This window comes from Aquarana catesbeiana, linkage group LG10, assembly GCF_042186555.1.
Source record: "Aquarana catesbeiana isolate 2022-GZ linkage group LG10, ASM4218655v1, whole genome shotgun sequence".
NCBI lineage: Eukaryota > Metazoa > Chordata > Amphibia > Anura > Ranidae > Aquarana > Aquarana catesbeiana.
In genome coordinates, this window is record NC_133333.1 from 115,689,713 (window position 1) to 115,707,525 (window position 17,813).

General features: G+C 46.4%; 1 protein-coding gene across 1 annotated transcript in view; it reads left to right on the forward strand.

The window, feature by feature from the left end:
* Positions 1 to 4,161: 4,161 nt before the first annotated feature.
* Positions 4,162 to 17,813, forward strand: part of BACE1 (beta-secretase 1) — a 68,293-nt gene continuing 54,641 nt past the window's right edge. Inside the window, exon 1 of the mRNA XM_073602490.1 lies at positions 4,162 to 4,769. Within this exon, the coding sequence (XP_073458591.1) occupies positions 4,515 to 4,769 (255 nt within the window). The 5' untranslated portion in view covers positions 4,162 to 4,514. The remainder of the gene's footprint in view (positions 4,770 to 17,813) is intronic.

The following is a 17,813-nucleotide window of genomic DNA, read 5'->3' on the forward strand; positions in this document are numbered from 1 at the left end:
GTGAAAGGGGTCTTACAGGAAGCTCCTGCACAGGCAGGCAATGGTTTGATGCTGGACTATTGCTCAGATCTGGATGAAATACACAAAAGATTTAAGTAGTACTTATGGCTCTTGTGTTTAGACAATATCTGATAATTCTGAACTTCAGTTTTAAAAGCACAACTCTGGGATTTAGGAGTTGAAGAGGCTGTATTACTTGTCTTACCCCGGCTCCCACCAGCTCCAGTGCTTTCCTTATCCCCCTCTGGTGTCCCGGGCTGTGGACGGTCCATTAGCGTCATCACATACAATGCAAAGCTATTAGCCTTGTATTGTGCTGTATATGGAGGAATGTGACATGGCTGGGAGCACCTTAGAAAGGAGGCTTTGTGGGACTGGTTACACCACTGAAGGGACTCTGCTGGAGTGGGAATTTAGGTATTGTTCTCAGACTACATATGCAATTAATGCAATTCACTTTTGCAGTGGGGGGCAATTGTAGATTTTGTCTGCAGCCTGGAGTGTGGCTTGAAATTTGAGCATTGAGGTGTATTGGTTGCCATACATGCTTTCATTTTCATATCCAGTCGATCTGCGTTTTGATTATAAAGATAGAATCGTCAAACAAACAAACAGCCATAACTTCCCTTCTGATTGATTTAGACTTATTTTACATTGGATTTGATCAAATTGAGTCAATTGGTCAGTTACATCAATTCGGGCACTGACATACTTTGGTCATGAATTCAACTATATTTCGATTGATTGTATTACACTTTTGCATGGGGAAAAATATGATTGATAATTTACAATAGTATCTTCCAACTATCGAATTAAATCCACTTCCCTGTGTGTGGCATATCGATCAATTGGATTGTCGACTGTTGTTTGGGTATTCCTGAGAGGTTGAAAAGAAATTGATGAAGATGTAGTCTGCACCAGTGTGATGTATAGGTGAACACCTAGTCTTCAGCTGTAAGTGAGGATGTATAGGGTGATCTCTCTCCCAGTAAGGGTGTATGGGGTGATCTCTCTCCCAGTGAGGATATATAGGGTGATCTCTCTCCCAGTGAGGATATATAGGGTGATCTCTCTCCCAGTGAGGATATATAGGGTGATCTCTCTCCCAGCGAGGATGTATAGGGTGATCTCTCTCCCAGCGAGGATGTATAGGGTGATCTCTCTCCCAGTGAGGGTGTATAGGGTGATCTCTCTCCCAGTAAGGGTGTATAGGGTGATCTCTCCCCCAGTGAGGATGTATGGGGTGATCTCTCTCCCAGTGAGGATATATGGGGTGATCTCTCTCCCAGTGAGGGTGTATAGGGTGATCTCTCTCCCAGTAAGGGTGTATAGGGTGATCTCTCTCCCAGTGAGGATATATAGGGTGATCTCTCTCCCAGTGAGGGTGTATAGGGTGATCTCTCTACCAGTGAGGGTGTATAGGGTGATGTCTCTCCCAGTGAGGATATATAGGTATGAGCTCTCTCCCATTGAGGATATATAGGGTGATCTCTCTCCCATTGAGGATATATAGGGTGATCTCTCTCCCAGTGAGGGTGTATAGAGTGATCTCTCTCCCAGTGAGGATATATAGGGTGATCTCTCTCTACCAGTGAGGGTGTATAGGGTGATCTCTCTCTCAGAGAAAAGATGTATAGGGTGATCTCTCTCCCAGTGAGGATATATAGGATGTTCTCTCTCCCAGTGTGGGTGTATAGGGTGATCTCTCTCCCAGTGAGGATATATAGGGTGATCTCTCTCCCATTGAGGATATATAGGGTTATCTCTCTCCCAGTGAAGATGTATAGGGTGATCTCTCTCCCAGTGAGGATATATAGGATGATCTCTCTCCCAGTGTGGGTGTATAGGGTGATCTCTCTCCCAGTGAGGATATATAAGGTGATCTCTCTCCCAGTGAGGGTGTATAGGGTGATCTCTCTCCCAGTAAGGGTGTATAGGGTGATCTCTCTCCCAGTGAGGATATATAAGGTGATCTCTCTCCCAGTGAGGGTGTATAGGGTGATCTCTCTCCCAGTGAGGGTGTATATGGTGATCTCTCTCCCAGTGAGGATATATAGGGTGATCTCTCTCCCAGTGAGGATATATAGGGTGATCTCTCTCCCAGCGAGGATGTATAGGGTGATCTCTCTCCCAGTGAGGGTGTATAGGGTGATCTCTCTCCCAGTAAGGGTGTATAGGGTGATCTCTCTCCCAGTGAGGATGTATGGGGTGATCTCTCTCCCAGTGAGGATGTATGGGGTGATCTCTCTCCCAGTGAGGATGTATGGGGTGATCTCTCTCCCAGTGAGGGTGTATAGGGTGATCTCTCTCCCAGTAAGGGTGTATAGGGTGATCTCTCTCCCAGTGAGGATATATAGGGTGATCTCTCTCCCAGTGAGGGTGTATAGGGTGATCTCTCTACCAGTGAGGGTGTATAGGGTGATCTCTCTCCCAGTGAGGATATATAGGTATGAGCTCTCTCCCATTGAGGATATATAGGGTGATCTCTCTCCCATTGAGGATATATAGGGTGATCTCTCTCCCAGTGAGGGTGTATAGGGTGATCTCTCTCCCAGTGAGGATATATAGGGTGATCTCTCTCTACCAGTGAGGATATATAGGGTGATCTCTCTCCCAGTGAGGATATATAGGATGTTCTCTCTCCCAGTGTGGGTGTATAGGGTGATCTCTCTCCCAGTGAGGATATATAAGGTGATCTCTCTCCCAGTGTGGGTGTATAGGGTGATCTCTCTCCCAGTGAGGATATATAAGGTGATCTCTCTCCCAGTGAGGGTGTATAGGGTGATCTCTCTCCCAGTGAGGGTGTATAGGGTGATCTCTCTCCCAGTAAGGGTGTATAGGGTGATCTCTCTCCCAGTGAGGATATATAGGGTGATCTCTCTCCCAGTGAGGGTGTATAGGGTGATCTCTCTACCAGTGAGGGTGTATAGGGTGATCTATCTCCCAGTGAGGATATATAGGTATGAGCTCTCTCCCATTGAGGATATGTAGGGTGATCTCTCTCCCATTGAGGATATATAGGGTGATCTCTCTCCCAGTGAGGGTGTATAGGGTGATCTCTCTCCCAGTGAGGATATATAGGGTGATCTCTCTCTACCAGTGAGGGTGTATAGGGTGATCTCTCTCTCTCAGAGAAAAGATGTATAGGGTGATCTCTCTCCCAGTGAGGATATATAGGATGTTCTCTCTCCCAGTGTGGGTGTATAGGGTGATCTCTCTCCCAGTGAGGATATATAGGGTGATCTCTCTCCCATTGAGGATATATAGGGTTAACTCTCTCCCAGTGAAGATGTATAGGGTGATCTCTCTCCCAGTGAGGATATATAAGGTGATCTCTCTCCCAGTGTGGGTGTATAGGGTGATCTCTCTCCCAGTGTGGGTGTATAGGGTGATCTCTCTCCCAGTGAGGATATATAAGGTGATCTCTCTCCCAGTGTGGGTGTATAGGGTGATCTCTCTCCCAGTGTGGGTGTATAGGGTGATCTCTCTCCCAGTGAGGATATATAGGGTGATCTCTCTCCCATTGAGGATATATAGGGTTAACTCTCTCCCAGTGAAGATGTATAGGGTGATCTCTCTCCCAGTGAGGATATATAAGGTGATCTCTCTCCCAGTGTGGGTGTATAGGGTGATCTCTCTCCCAGTGTGGGTGTATAGGGTGATCTCTCTCCCAGTGAGGATATATAAGGTGATCTCTCTCCCAGTGAGGGTGTATAGGGTGATCTCTCTCCCAGTGAGGGTGTATAGGGTGATTTCTCCCAGTGAAGATGTATAGGGTGATCTCTCTCCCAGTGAGGATATATAGGGTGATCTCTCTCCCAGTGAAGATGTATAGGGTGATCTCTCTCCCAGTGAGGATATATAAGATGATCTCTCTCCCAGTGAGGGTGTATAGGGTGATCTCTCTCCCAGTGAGGGTGTATAGGGTGATCTCTCTCCCAGTGAGGATATATAGGGTGATCTATCTCTCCCAGTGAAGATGTATAGGGTGATTACTCTCCCAGTGAGGATATATAAGGTGATCTATCTCTCCCATTGAGGATATAGGGTGATCTCTTCCAGTGAAGATGTATAGGGTGATTACTTTCCCAGTGAGGGTGGTCACATCGTAGGATCGGTGGGTGGCATTGGCTCTCCGGGGTCACCGATGGAACTACATCTCCCATGGAGCAGCAGGATCCCCCCTCCTCCTCCTCCTCCTCCTCCTCCCTCTGCTCCGAGCATCTCAGCTTCTCTCATCCTCCGCAACTCAGCATCCATCCAAGGCGGGGAGACACCTGAGCCCGGAGAGGAGGGGGACCCCAGTGCCATGGTGAGAGAGGGGGGACGGAAGGAAGTCCTCCGACCTCCTGTATGACAGCTGTCATCCTCCTCCTCCTCCCCGCCACCACCGGCCTGTAGATTCTCCATCCTCCATCCTCCCCATGGCTGCTGACATGGAGCTCCTCAAGTTGCTCTGACAAAGGAGAGCCTGCCTCGGTCATCAGAGAAGGAGGACGCTGGCAGCTCAGAAGATGAAGCTTTTGGCGTTGGCCAGGAATAGTAGCCTCCTTCTGATGCTTCTCCCCAGCCTCATGCCGGTGTCTGGGCTGGTGGCCATCAAAGTGCCTCTGAGAAATGTCCCTGCAGGGCCCGGAGAGGTCCATGGGAGCAGAGAGCGGCGCTCAGCAGAGGAGGAGACCAACTTCATGGACATGAAGGACAACCTGCGAGGAAAGTCCGGCCAGGGCTACTATGTGGAGATGAGGGTGGGCACTCCCCCCCAGACGGTAGGTGGACACCTTCTAAACTCTTCATTCTTGTATATTTAGGCTCCATTCACATCTGCATGCTCCACAAACTTGTGAAAAACACGCCTTGTGCTCGCAGTGTCATTAATTGTTAATGGTACCCCAAACGCAGGAAGAAAACAAAAGCACGACAATCGCAGCAAAATGCATGGTGAAAATCGCACAAACTGAAACGCGTCCAAATGCTGGATGAGCTACTTTACCGAGTTTGTCACTTGTAGGGCCGTCCATTGATTTCAATGCAAGTCGTGGGAAAAAAAGCACAGAAAAAGTGAAGAAACGCATGTTTAAATTTGCTAGATGTGAAGATCGCTAGGCTCACAAATGTGGGGGTCGGGAACACATGCATAATCACACACTTTCCCGACTTGCAAAGAAATGCGCTGCTCCTTAGCAGATATGCTATAAAGGCCCTCTTCACATGGGGGCCTCCGTGAAGCGAGATCCGCTTGCTCAGCGGGGGATGACAGGTCCGTGTCTGATCCATTATGCAGAGCGGACACGGACACAGCCCACTTTCACCTATGGGACAAGTGGATAGAAACAGACCGCCTGTCCGTTTCCATCTGATCCGCCAGACGGATGGAGAATAGGTCCCCCATCCATTTGTTTTTGGCGGACAGCATCAGATTGATGTCAGCGGACATCCGCCACTCCATAGAAGAGACTGGAGGGTCCAATCAGATCCACCTGAAAAACTAACCTTTTTCAGGTGGACCTACCCTCCAGTGGCCCTGTCCATTGCCGACATCTTCTCCTGTGTGCCAGTCTTTGGCTGTCTTTATTGGCCTGCAGGGGATGATGTCACTCCTGCTTATGTGCAGAAGACCATCATCCCAGCACAGCAAGATTATCTCAGAGATGTAAGGTAAGTTGCGCATGCACAGCTTAGTTTACATCCCCAGAGAAGGCAGGTAGGTGCATTCTATTACATGTCCCTTCTGTTAAAAAAAAAAAACCTGCCTGCTTGCTGTTTGTTCAGTTCCACTTTAATGGCACCCCAACATATATGCACCAGGGTTGTCAACCTACCAGATTGAAATTTACTGGCACGACACCCAAAATTTACTGGCATAGCCAAGTTTTTACTGGCATTTCCAAAAGTTACAAAATTACAGTTTTAAATGCACATTGTAATATTTATGCTACAAACAAGTCAAATATAAAATTATCAATGTGATTTAAGATATATATTAAGGCAAAAAAAACATATTTCTTATTTTTTTTTTTTGATATAGTAAGTAGCTCAGGAACAGGACTCAGGAGGGCAATGAATTAGAATGGGTGGCACACACACATGAAATTGACTCTCACGGTGACATTGACAGCAGTGTGCAGCAACACAGATGATGATGACACCTCACCGACACAACACGTCCCCTCCTGAGTCACAGTGACAGTCTCTCTCCATGCCAGGTGGTCCCTTCAGTCCAAACAGCACTGACAGTCCCGCTCCCGACTTGCCTTGTTCCTGTGCCGCAGACCCGCACATGAGGCTCCGGCTGCTTCGCTCGGCTCCCTTGCACCATGACATCACACTACACGCTCAGGCACCGCCCCCTCCAGACCCTACCTCCACCGTCAGAACACTCTGTAGCAGTCTATCGGATGGTCTTGGCCGCCTCCGGAACGAAACTGCGCATAAGCATCACAGCCATACTTTTTACTGGCAACCTTTTCCTATCACTGCCATTTACTGGCAGGAGAAAAGTGACCATTTTTTACAGGCTGCCGGTAAAAATACTGACGATTGGCAACATTGATCCACACACATTTTTAAAAAAGGGTCGGAAACTTCTTTCCCCACGTTTCTCGCAGGTACCGCAGCTCATTTAATTTAATGGGCTGCTGCACCCGCAACATGCGCTCACAAAATGCGTATGCACATAACGCACAAATGTGAACCTAGGATAAAGTGGAGCAAGCATCACACCAAGTGCATGCATGTTAAAGTGGAACTCCACCCAAATAGGGAAATTCCGCATTAAGCACCCCAAACCCCCCCCCCCCCCATGCCACATTTGGCATATAATTTTTTTTTTGGTGGGGGAAGCAGCTACCTAATTTTGACAGCAGACGTTAACGAGTGGAAGTTCACCTCTCCCCCTCCCTCCCTGCAATCTTCTGAGACACGTCACAGGTCCCAGAAGATTGCCCGACCATTTGGGAGGCGCGGCGCGACTGCCACATGTGCAGTGCGCATACCCAGCCGTGAAGCCGCATGCTGTGACAGCCGGGTGCCCACAGTTGTAATGCCAGGGAGAGGAGAGGGAGAGAATCGAGGGTTCGGGAGGCCACATTGCTGGATCGTGGGACAGGTGAGTGTTTATTAAAAGTCAGCAGATACACTTTTTGTAGCTGCTGACTTTTAAAGAGGAACTGCAGTCTGCTCACATAATTTGTAATAAAAACATCTTTGCCATTCTGAAGCTTCCCTCCAACCACTTTACATGTTATTTTATATATACTGTGATTCTGTACTTGCCAAGTATGCTGAAGAAATCTCCCTCCACTGAGTCCGGCTGCATCCATTGTAACTGTGGGCAGCTGATGCTGCTGCCTGTTCACTTCCTGGATTTATACAGACACACCAAGGCACACCTCCAGCTCTGCAGCTCTCATTGGCCCTCTTATGACTCACCCCCTCCCTTCCTGGCAAGCTCTCACAAGAGAGAGCTGTGCATGATGTCATAAGCCTAGGCTTTTTAGCAGACAAGAAACAGGAAGTGGGCTGTATAAGGTATTTACTGGCAGAAAAAAAAAATGTTTTACTATCCAAAGTTAAAACAACAAGGGCAGAAGATTTAATAGATGGAAAGTTGAAAAAATGACTGAAGAGCCGCTTTAATAAGCACAAAAAACGACTGGAGCCCCTCTCTAAGTATCTTATAGATATGGAACATTTGCAGGTAGTTTTCACCTCCCCAGAAATCACAATTCTTTTATATATTTTTATTTCCATAAGGACAGCACCATCTTTGTAAATGCATCATTCAGGGTCAGCTTTTGCTTCCTGGGCTAAGATGCCAGCTCAGAGATGGCACAATTCCTGGTGCCTATGTGGTCATGGTTGTGTTGACAAATGTTTGACACAGGTTGGCTCCTACTAGTGAATTGCTACAAAATGTCAGTGTTGCCGAGGGGGAAAGGAGACTGGGCAAATGCTTATATCTGCCTGCAGCAGACTAATGGCATCATGTAAATTGGTGCTAAGACCCCAACATTTAATTATGGTGCAGATAGAGGCATAGCTTTGCGCCAATGTTGAAGGCATAGTCCACATTTTGGTAAAAGAAAAAAACAAAAATTAAATGCACCTATATTGCAAAAAGAAAAGAAAATGTGCATTTAATATGTTTTTGCATCTAAGTCTGTAAAGCATTTTTAATCACAATCTGTGAATCATGGTTGCAATGCACAGGCTCCTGCAGACTCTTCCCCCAGCTCCAGGTCTGTACAGAGGTATGGACCTTTGGTTATGGGGCTGGAGGAAGTAAACACTAGACTACGAATGTGGTGATATCACGGCACTTGTGCTCCATTGATTGCTCTGAAGCCAGATGGGACTTGAAGTCTTCCATTCACAGATCTGTGGAAATAAATCTATGAATGGATGTGCGGAGGTGAGGGCAGAACCAAACACAGCCAAGCTGAATTAGAGATTCAACAGAGGCCTGCGGGGAGAAGCGTTCCATGCAGTGGCAGCCATTTCATAAGGGGCGCACGGGCAACGTCCCCCCCCCAGGCAGTCACAAAAAAAGGCCCTTCAAAATAAAATATATAAATAAAAAAGGTCCTTTAAATGCCCTGTGTTCGGGCGCCGGACACAGTGCACTATGGGAAGCGCGACGTCTATGCAGTCATGTGATTGCAGATGAGACGCTTCATTTGCAGGGCTTTGACCTGCCTTGTGGCGCAATGCATTGCGCCAGAATACTTCCTCCCCCATATTACTACGGGTGCTTTGTTTTTGATTGGCACTGCCCTAGGACATGGTGCTTTCCCTCCGAGTTGCGGTGTCACTTCCGGTTTCCCTGTGCCAGTGAAGTGACATCAGCAGCTCTGTGGAACGCATGGCCAGAGTGGAGCTTTTGTTTATTCAGAAATGAGACCCCCATCCAGATGACCAGCAGATAAAGATTAGTGAAAGTGGCGAGTTCAGCGATCTGGTGGAGAACAGAGGTGAGCGAGTCCTCTTATTCATCAGCATACAGTTATTTCTGGGACCCCCTCAGACAAGTTTTGGGGGGTCAGCTGTGCACTTGGTGGAAGTAGCTGTGAGCTGCCATCAGCACTGAGTGTCTGCTCTGTTATCTGACCCTGGGTGACAGCTACATTATGACCTGAGATCACGGAAGTTGCAATAGTCCGCAATAGTTGCCCTGTGGTGCTGGCTGTATACTCCTGCCCTGTGGTGCTGGCTGTATACTCAGTCCTGTGGTGCTGGCTGTATACTCTATCCTGTGGTGCTGGCTGTATACTCTGTCCTGTAGTGCTGGCTGTATACTCTGTCCTGTGGTGCTGGCTGTATACTCAGTCCTGTGGTGCTGGCTGTGTACTCTGTCCTGTGGTGCTGGCTGTATACTCAGTCCTGTGCTGCTGGCTGTATACTCTGTCCTGTGGTGCTGGCTGTATACTCCTGTCCTGTGGTGCTGGCTGTATACTCAGTCCTGTGGTGCTGGCTGTATACTCAGTCCTGTGGTGCTGGCTGTATACTCCTGTCCTGTGGTGCTGGCTGTATACTGTCCTGTGGTGCTGGCTGTATACTCTGTCCTGTGGTGCTGGCTGTATACTCCTGTCCTGTGGTGCTGGCTGTATACTCTGTCCTGTGGTGCTGGCTGTATACTCAGTCCTGTGGTGCTGGCTGTATACTCAGTCCTGTGGTGCTGGCTGTATACTCAGTCCTGTGGTGCTGGCTGTATACTCAGTCCTGTGGTGCTGGCTGTATACTCTGTCCTGTGGTGCTGGCTGTATACTCAGTCCTGTGGTGCTGGCTGTATACTGTCCTGTGGTGCTGGCTGTATACTCTGTCCTGTGGTGCTGGCTGTATACTCCTGTCCTGTGGTGCTGGCTGTATACTCCTGTCCTGTGGTGCCGGCTGTATACTCTGTCCTTTGGTGCTGGCTGTATACTCCTGTCTTGTGGTGCTGGCTGTATACTGTCCTGTGGTGCTGACTGTATACTGTTCTGTGGTGCTGGCTGTATACTCTGTCCTGTGGTGCTGGCTGTATACTCCTGTCCCGTGGTACTGGCTGTATAGTCAGGGGGTGCTGGCTGTATACTCTGTCCTGTGATTCTGGGACTGTATACTCTGTCCTGTGATTCTGGGCATGTATACTCCTGTCCTCTGATTCTGGGGCTGTATACTCTGTTCTGTGATTCTGGGGCTGTATACTCCTGTCCTGTGATTCTGGGGCTGTATACTCTGTTCTGTGATTCTGGGGCTGTATACTCTGTTCTGTGATTCTGGGGCTGTATACTCCTGTCCTGTGATTCTGGGGCTGTATACTCTGTTCTGTGATTCTGGGGCTGTATACTCTGTTCTGTGATTCTGGGGCTGTATACTCCTGTCCTGTGATTCTGGGGCTGTATACTCCTGTCCTGTGATTCTGGGGCTGTATACTCTGTTCTGTGATTCTGGGGCTTTATACTCCTGACACCCTGGGTGGAAGCAAGTGGAATACAGGCGGCGGAGTGGGTGGATTCTATAAGAGGTGGGGCTTATACGTGGGAGGGGTCAAAAAGGAGGGGTGTGTCTGGCGCCCCCATCCTAAAACTTCACCAGCCACCACTGGTCCCATGATTCAGATAGGAGGGGGAGTTTGAGGACAGGGGATGCTGAATGGCATCATGTTCCATGTTACGTCCTATGACCTTGTCCACAAAGGTGTACATATCTATACACCCTGCAAAGGGCTGTCTTTGCCTGTCTGGAATGCACAGGTATTCCGTGCAGCCGCATGCAGACAGGAACTTTCATGCCTATTGGGATGCAGCAGTTGCACAGACACAGCCACTGGCCCCAATTTGACATCCATGCGGGTGTGTGACACTGAATGCAGACAGTGTGCACTATTATATCCCAATAAACATGAATGGGACTGCCTGCACACGGATACACCGAACTCCTGCAGGCAGAGACAGCCCTTTGCAGGGGCATGCAGATAGGTACACCTGTGTGAATGAAGCCTTTGTATGAATGTAACATGAAGCATGTCAGAAAGGTGGAGTTACCCTTTAGGCCTCATTCAGGTTTTTTTGAGCGGTTTGCATGCGATTTTGCATGTTGCATAGGGCCAGCTGCTTCAGTTGAATGGGTTGCCCTGTGCAGGTTTATTGCCGAAAAAGAAGCTCCTGATACTTTTTGGGTGACAAGCTTCATGCGATTTTGAAGGGCACGATCAGCCAATCACATGGCAGCAACTCAATGCATTAAAGGCATCTAGACGTAGTGAAGACGACTTGCTGAAGTTCAAGCTGAGCATTAGAATGGGGAAGAAAGAGGATTTAAGTGACTTTGAACGTAGCATGGTTGTTGGGACCAGACGGGCTGGTCTGAGTAAAAAACTGCTGATCTGGGATTTTCACACACAACCATCTTTAGGGTTTACAGAGAATGGTCCGAAAAAGAGAAAATATCCATTAGCGGCAGTTGTGTGAACAAAAATGCCTTGTTGATGTCAGAGGAGAATGGGCAGAATGGTTTGAGATGATAGAAAGGCAACAGTAACTGAAATAACTGCGTTACAACCACGGTATGCAGAATACCATCTCTAAACACACAACACATCAAACCTTTTAGCAGATGGGCTACAGCAGTAGAAGACCACACCGGGTGCTACTCCTGTCAGCTAAGAACAGGAAACTGAGGCTACAATTCACACGGGCTCACCAAAATTGGACAATAGAATATTGGAAAAAAAACGTTGCCTGGTCTGCTGAGTCTCGATTTCAGCTGCAACATTCAGATGGAGGGTCAGAACGTGGCGTAAACAACATGAAAGCATGGATCCATCCTGCCTTGTATCAATGGTTTAGGCTGGGAGTGGTGTAATGGTGTGGGGGATATTTTCTTGTCACACTTTGGGCCCCTTAGTACCAACTGAGTATCGTTTATACGCCACAACCTACCTGAGTATTGTTGCTGACCGTGTCCATCCCTTTATGACTACAGTGTACCCATCTTCTGATGGCTACTTCCAGCAGGATAATGCACCATGTCACAAAGCTCAAATCATCTCACCACTGGTTCATTGAACATGACAATGAGTTCACTGTACTCCAATGGCCTCCACAGTCACCAGATCTCAATCCAATAGAGCACCTTTGGGATGTGGTGGAATGGGAGATTCGCATCATGGATGTGCAGCCGACAAACCTGCAGCAACTGTGTGATGCTATCATGTAAATATGAACCAAAATCTCAGAGGAATGTCTCCAACACCTTGTTGATTCTATGCCACAGAATGCCAAAAATTAAGACAGTTCTGAAGGCGAAAGGGGGTCTAACCCAGTACTAGCAAGGTGTATCTAATAAAGTGGTGAGTGAATGATTTGTGGTCTTCTATGTATAGGGAGTTTCTAATTTTTTTTTTTTTTTTTTTAATGAGCTATCCAAATACTGGTGCTGAAGTTTGCTTGGAAAGTGAAAACCACCCTTCCTAACCATAAGTATATACCTGGAGTAAGACCTGGATAGCCAATAATAATTCACTGACTGTTAAAGTAGAACTACAGGCAAAACGTTTTTCTTTCATTTTGGAAAGAGTAAGCGAGAGTTGTAACCCCTGTCAGTTTTTTGTGTCCCATTTGGGAGATATCCAGTGGCGGCTGGTGTTCTTTTTTGGGAGCGGGTGGCAATTTTTTTAAACAAAAAAAAAATTCTGTCACTTTTATTCCTATTACAAGGAATGTAAACATCCCTTGTAATAGAAAAAAAAGCATGAAAGGACCTCTTAAATATGAGATCTGGGGTCAAAAAGACATCAGATCTCATATTTACACTAAAATGCAATAAAAAATAAACAAATACATTTGTAATTTAAATTTTTTTTTTTTTTAAATGGCCTTTTAAGAGGTATGGGTGGAAATGACATTTTGACGTTGCTTCCGCCCTGCAATGGTATTGAGACGGGTGGGGGCCATCTTCACCCACTTGTCTCCATACCAAGGAAGGAGCAGCAGTGATCTTGCAGCAAATCCGCCGCAGAGACCACTTTTATCTGAAAGCGGACCGCTGGCTGAAGAAGAGGATATCGGGGTTATGGCAGCCAGTCATGTCCCCATAGTCCGGCACTCTGTATGTAGATCAGGGGGCCAGACGCATGGATGGGGGGGCGGCGCCCTGCGCCCCTAATAGACGCGCCACCACTGCTAGTAATGGCAGTGATCAGCGACTTATAGCAGGACTGTGATAGTTTGGCGGAGAATCTGACACTAACTGATACTTTGTGGGAACCAGTGACTCTAATGCCGCATACACACGAGTGGACTTTTCGACAATCCAACCGTGTGTGGGCTTCATCGGACCTGCAGTGGACTTTTTCGGTCGAAAATCTGACTGACTTTAGATTTGGAACATGTTTCAAATCTTGACGTCGGAACTCCGCCGGACCCAGTTCCTATTGAAAAGTCCACTCGTCTGTATGCTAGTCCGACGGATGAAAACTGATGCTAGGGCAACTATTGGTTACTGGCTATGAACTTCCTTATTTTAGTCCGGTTGTACGTCATCACATACGAATCCGTCGGACTTTGGCATCGTGTGTAGGCAAGTCCGTTTGTTCGGAAAGTCCATCGGAAGTCTGCCGAAAGTCAGTTGGATAGACCATTGGACCAGTCCAGTCGAAAAGTCCGCTCGTGTGTACCCAGCATTATACAGTGATTAGTGCTAAAAATATACACTGACACTGTACTAATGACACTGGCTGGAAAGGGGTTAACATCTAGGGTCAAAGCGATCAAAGGGTTAAACAGTGCTTGGTTTATTCACTGTGAGGTGCTTTTACTAAGAGATGTGTCGGCTTTTCTTTGCAGGGAAACAAAAACCGGCACATCCCTTCTGACAGGACAGAGCTCTATATTGTTTTCAAAAATAAACTCTTTTACTTTCAAGTGTTTACTACCGCTTTAATAAAGTCCTCTCCACCCCTCTTCCCATCCTGTATATGATTAATAGCACTGTTTTTATATTTTTATGTATTTATTTATTATATATAAAAGTGTCTGGCCCCGCCACCCTATGCATGTCACTTGTCCAGGTGAATGACATGCACAGTGCTCACTGTGCCTCCTGGGATATGTGATGTGTATATCTCAGGAGGCATAGTGTTTAATTAACAAAGGGGGCCCGCCCGCCCTCCCTTGTGTATATCTCAGGAGGCATAGTGTTTAATTAAGAAAAGGGGCCCTCCCTTGTGTATATCTCAGGAGGTATAGTGTTTAATTAAGAAAAGGGACCCGCCCGCCCTCCCTTGTGTATATCTCAGGAGGTATAGTGTTTATTTAACAAAGGGGGCCCTCCCGCCCTCCCTTGTGTATATCTCAGGAGGTATAGTGTTTATTTAACAAAGGGGGCCCTCCCGCCCTCCCTTGTGTATATCTCAGGAGGCATAGTGTTTAATTAAGAAAAGGGGCCCTCCCTTGTGTATATCTCAGAAAAACATAGTTTTTAATTAACAAAGGGGGCCTGCCCGCCAAGGGGGCCCGCCTGCCCGCCCTCCCACCGAACCCAGAAAAGTAGCGGGCCTCACAATGACACCACAAACAAGATAGTGGCGTGGGATGAAGCAGTTGCAGAAGAAGAGAGGATCTCAGCAGGACAATGATGGATCCTCTGGGTGGTCGAGTATCTGAAATGTGCACAGCCCACCTCCCATTAAGTGGGGGTAAAAAAAAAAAGGTCGAGGTACAGTTGAAGATTTAATTTCACTTTAAAGCAGAATTACACTTTATCTGAGCACCACAAACCAAAAACTTTTTAATTGAATTTTTAATATTCAAAAGCAAACTCACCCATCCATCCACGTCCCCTTGCTTTATTTTGCTACACCCTAGTATTTCTAAAGGTGGCCATCTTGAGTAAGGGCAGATGATTTATGTAGGATATACTTCCTGGAATCCATCTGCCCTTAGCTCAGACATGCCAGCAGGAGGGTGAGCTTAGCTGAGAAAGCCCCTCTTCCCCTCTTGAAGACTCCTGGGATGTATGACATCATTTGCTTAGGCCTGGAAAGCAGGAAGTAACTGGAAAAATGTAAAAAAAAAAAAAAGTAAATATGATCTACTTTCCTATCTATTTACTAATGCTGGCAGCATGAGGATTAAAAATAATCAGTGTTGGTTTAAAGAGTGATGTTCTGCTAACTAGTAATGGACTGAAGGAAAATAGGACTGGAGCTACTTTATAACCCTCTACTGCTAAACTACACCGTCTGTTCCTGCAACAATGTTGTCTTTGTTCTCAGAAGTTAATCTTTGTGTAACATTCATTCATTGTAACGATTTAGCATTGAAACCACCAGACTTAGAAGGTACAATATATGGAAGGAATTATCCCCTTTCCATTCCAGTGAGTGTTAGGATTTCAGTTCTATGTGATTTGCCCAGACCAACAGGAAGAATTTATCTATAAGGCCTTTTACACACATAGTAATTTACAGATTTTCATATGTGGGATCTTGCTGGCAGAACGATCCTGCATTAAATACAATCCATAAAGTGCATGCTTACACCGCCTACAGGCGAGTAAAAATGTGCATGTGCTTATGAGTGTAAAAATCATTTTATTTTTTGCAAGCTAAGATTTAAATTACACGTATACACATACTGTATATGCGTTTACATGCATTTTTACCCATATATACGTGTAAATCACTGTCTTCAGACACAGATTTTTCAATTCAGATTTTCTGGGTCTAAACGCAGCACAGTTTTTTTGATCTTTAACCGCTTGTCACGTTTATTGCAGCAGGTCGGCTCGTACAGGCGCAATCACATACCTGTACATCGCAGCTTTGATCAGGATCCCCTTGTGCATGTGCGCATTTACCCCGAAGCTTAAGCTGTCATTCGCTGCAGCAAAAGCCGATCAGCAGGTCCCAGCCGATGATTTATGGCCGGCTTCCACTGATCGGCTGAGCGAATGACAGAAGAGAGCCCTGTGTTGGTAAACAACACAGGGCTCTTTTCATAGATCAGTGATGTGCCATTTTTTCCCCTTGCTAAGCAGGGAGTAAAAATTGGCACATTGCTTAGTAATAACAGCACACAGTACACACTTTACACACAGCCAACCCTTTCATTGTCCCTAAATGTTAACCTCTTACCAGCCGTGGTCATTAGTACAGTGACATGTATATTATTAGCACAGATTACTGTATTAATGTCACTGGTCATGTCAGTTCCCCCCCAGCGTCAGTTAGCATCAGATTGCCCGCCGCTCTATCACAGTCCCAGTATAAGTCGCTAATCACCGCCATTAGTAGTAAAAAATAAATGATTAAAAGTTCCAGCATCTATTCTATAGTTTGCAGACACTATAACTTTCACGCACAACCAATCAATATACACTTATTGAAGTTTTTATTTTTTTTAACCAAAGACATGTAGCAGAATACATTTTTGCCTACATTTATGAAGAAGCTACATTTATTTTTTTTATTGGACATGTTTTGCAGCAGAAAGTAGAAAATATTGTTTTTTATAGTAATATACAGTATTAATGAGGAAGTTGCACAAAGTAAATAGATATCCAAAATGTCAAGCATTAAAACAGCGAAAAAATTTCAATACTCTATATTTTCCATAGGCAATGCTTTAAAAGCCCCTACAGGTCATAATTTTAGAGTTACCCAGGAGCTTTGGTTCTAAAATCTCACTCTGGTGTACGCAGTGATATGTTACATGTGTAGCTCAATCATCGTTTTTGTATGTAGGTGCCCCAATCTTTTTTAACACATGACTTTATTGCTATCACATAGTGGACCAATAGCCCTATAGGCGACAGGAAGTATTGTTTTTCTTTTTATGTTATTGTGGGAGGGGGTGCAGTGCATGCAAGGAGAGGTACAGGAGAGGAGCAGTGTTTACAGTGAGTGGGCAGTGTGTACATACAGGCTCCCTCATTTGCCCGCTCCGAATGACATTGCCAGCTTTGAAATTATTTTTTTTTGCAATTGCCGCCTCCTTTGTTTACTTTAGCACCAGAGAAGGAGCTGTGATTTGGCCTGCTGCTAAAGTAAACAAAGGGGTGGAGTCACCAGGTGAAGGTTTTTTTTACCTTGGTACATACTATGCATTAAGGAAAGGAACCTTCTGTTGCAGCTCCTCCCCCCAGACCTCCCTTATACTTATCTGAGCCTGATCTTGATCCAGCGATGTGCACAAGAGCAGAGGATCTCTTGGCTCTCTCCTTCCTCATCTCCTGCGACACAATGGCTCCCGCTGTTGTCAATGACAACCAGTGAGCCAATGAGGAGAGAGCAGGGGGCCTGTCCAAGCAACACTCAATATGTGAATGGATACACAGAGCGCGGCTTGAGAGAAAGACTGCTTGAGTGCCCCTATAACAAGAGGCTTGCCATTGGGGGCACTTGGAAGGGGGGGGGGCCAGGACCACCGCGGGAGGACCCAAAAAAAAAGGATCGGGGCCGCTCTGTGCAAAACCATTTCATAGAGAAGGTAAGTATAACATGTTTATTATTTAAAGAAAAAAACCTTCATGTATAACATGTTTGTTTTTTTGTTTTTTGTTTTTTTAAAGGGAAACATTTACAATCACTTTAACCACTTCCCGCCCCCCCACGTCATATGACGTCCTGGGCTTTGGGCGGGTATATCTGAATGATGCCTGTAGTTACAGACATCATTCAGATATTGCCGGTTTCAGCCGGTAAATCTCTACACCATAGGAACGATCATAGCGGCCGTTCCACCGCTTGATCGTTCCTATGGGAGGCGAGAGGGGACGTCCCCCCCCTCCCGCGGCCCTCCGGTGCTTGCTCCGACTCACCGCTATGATCG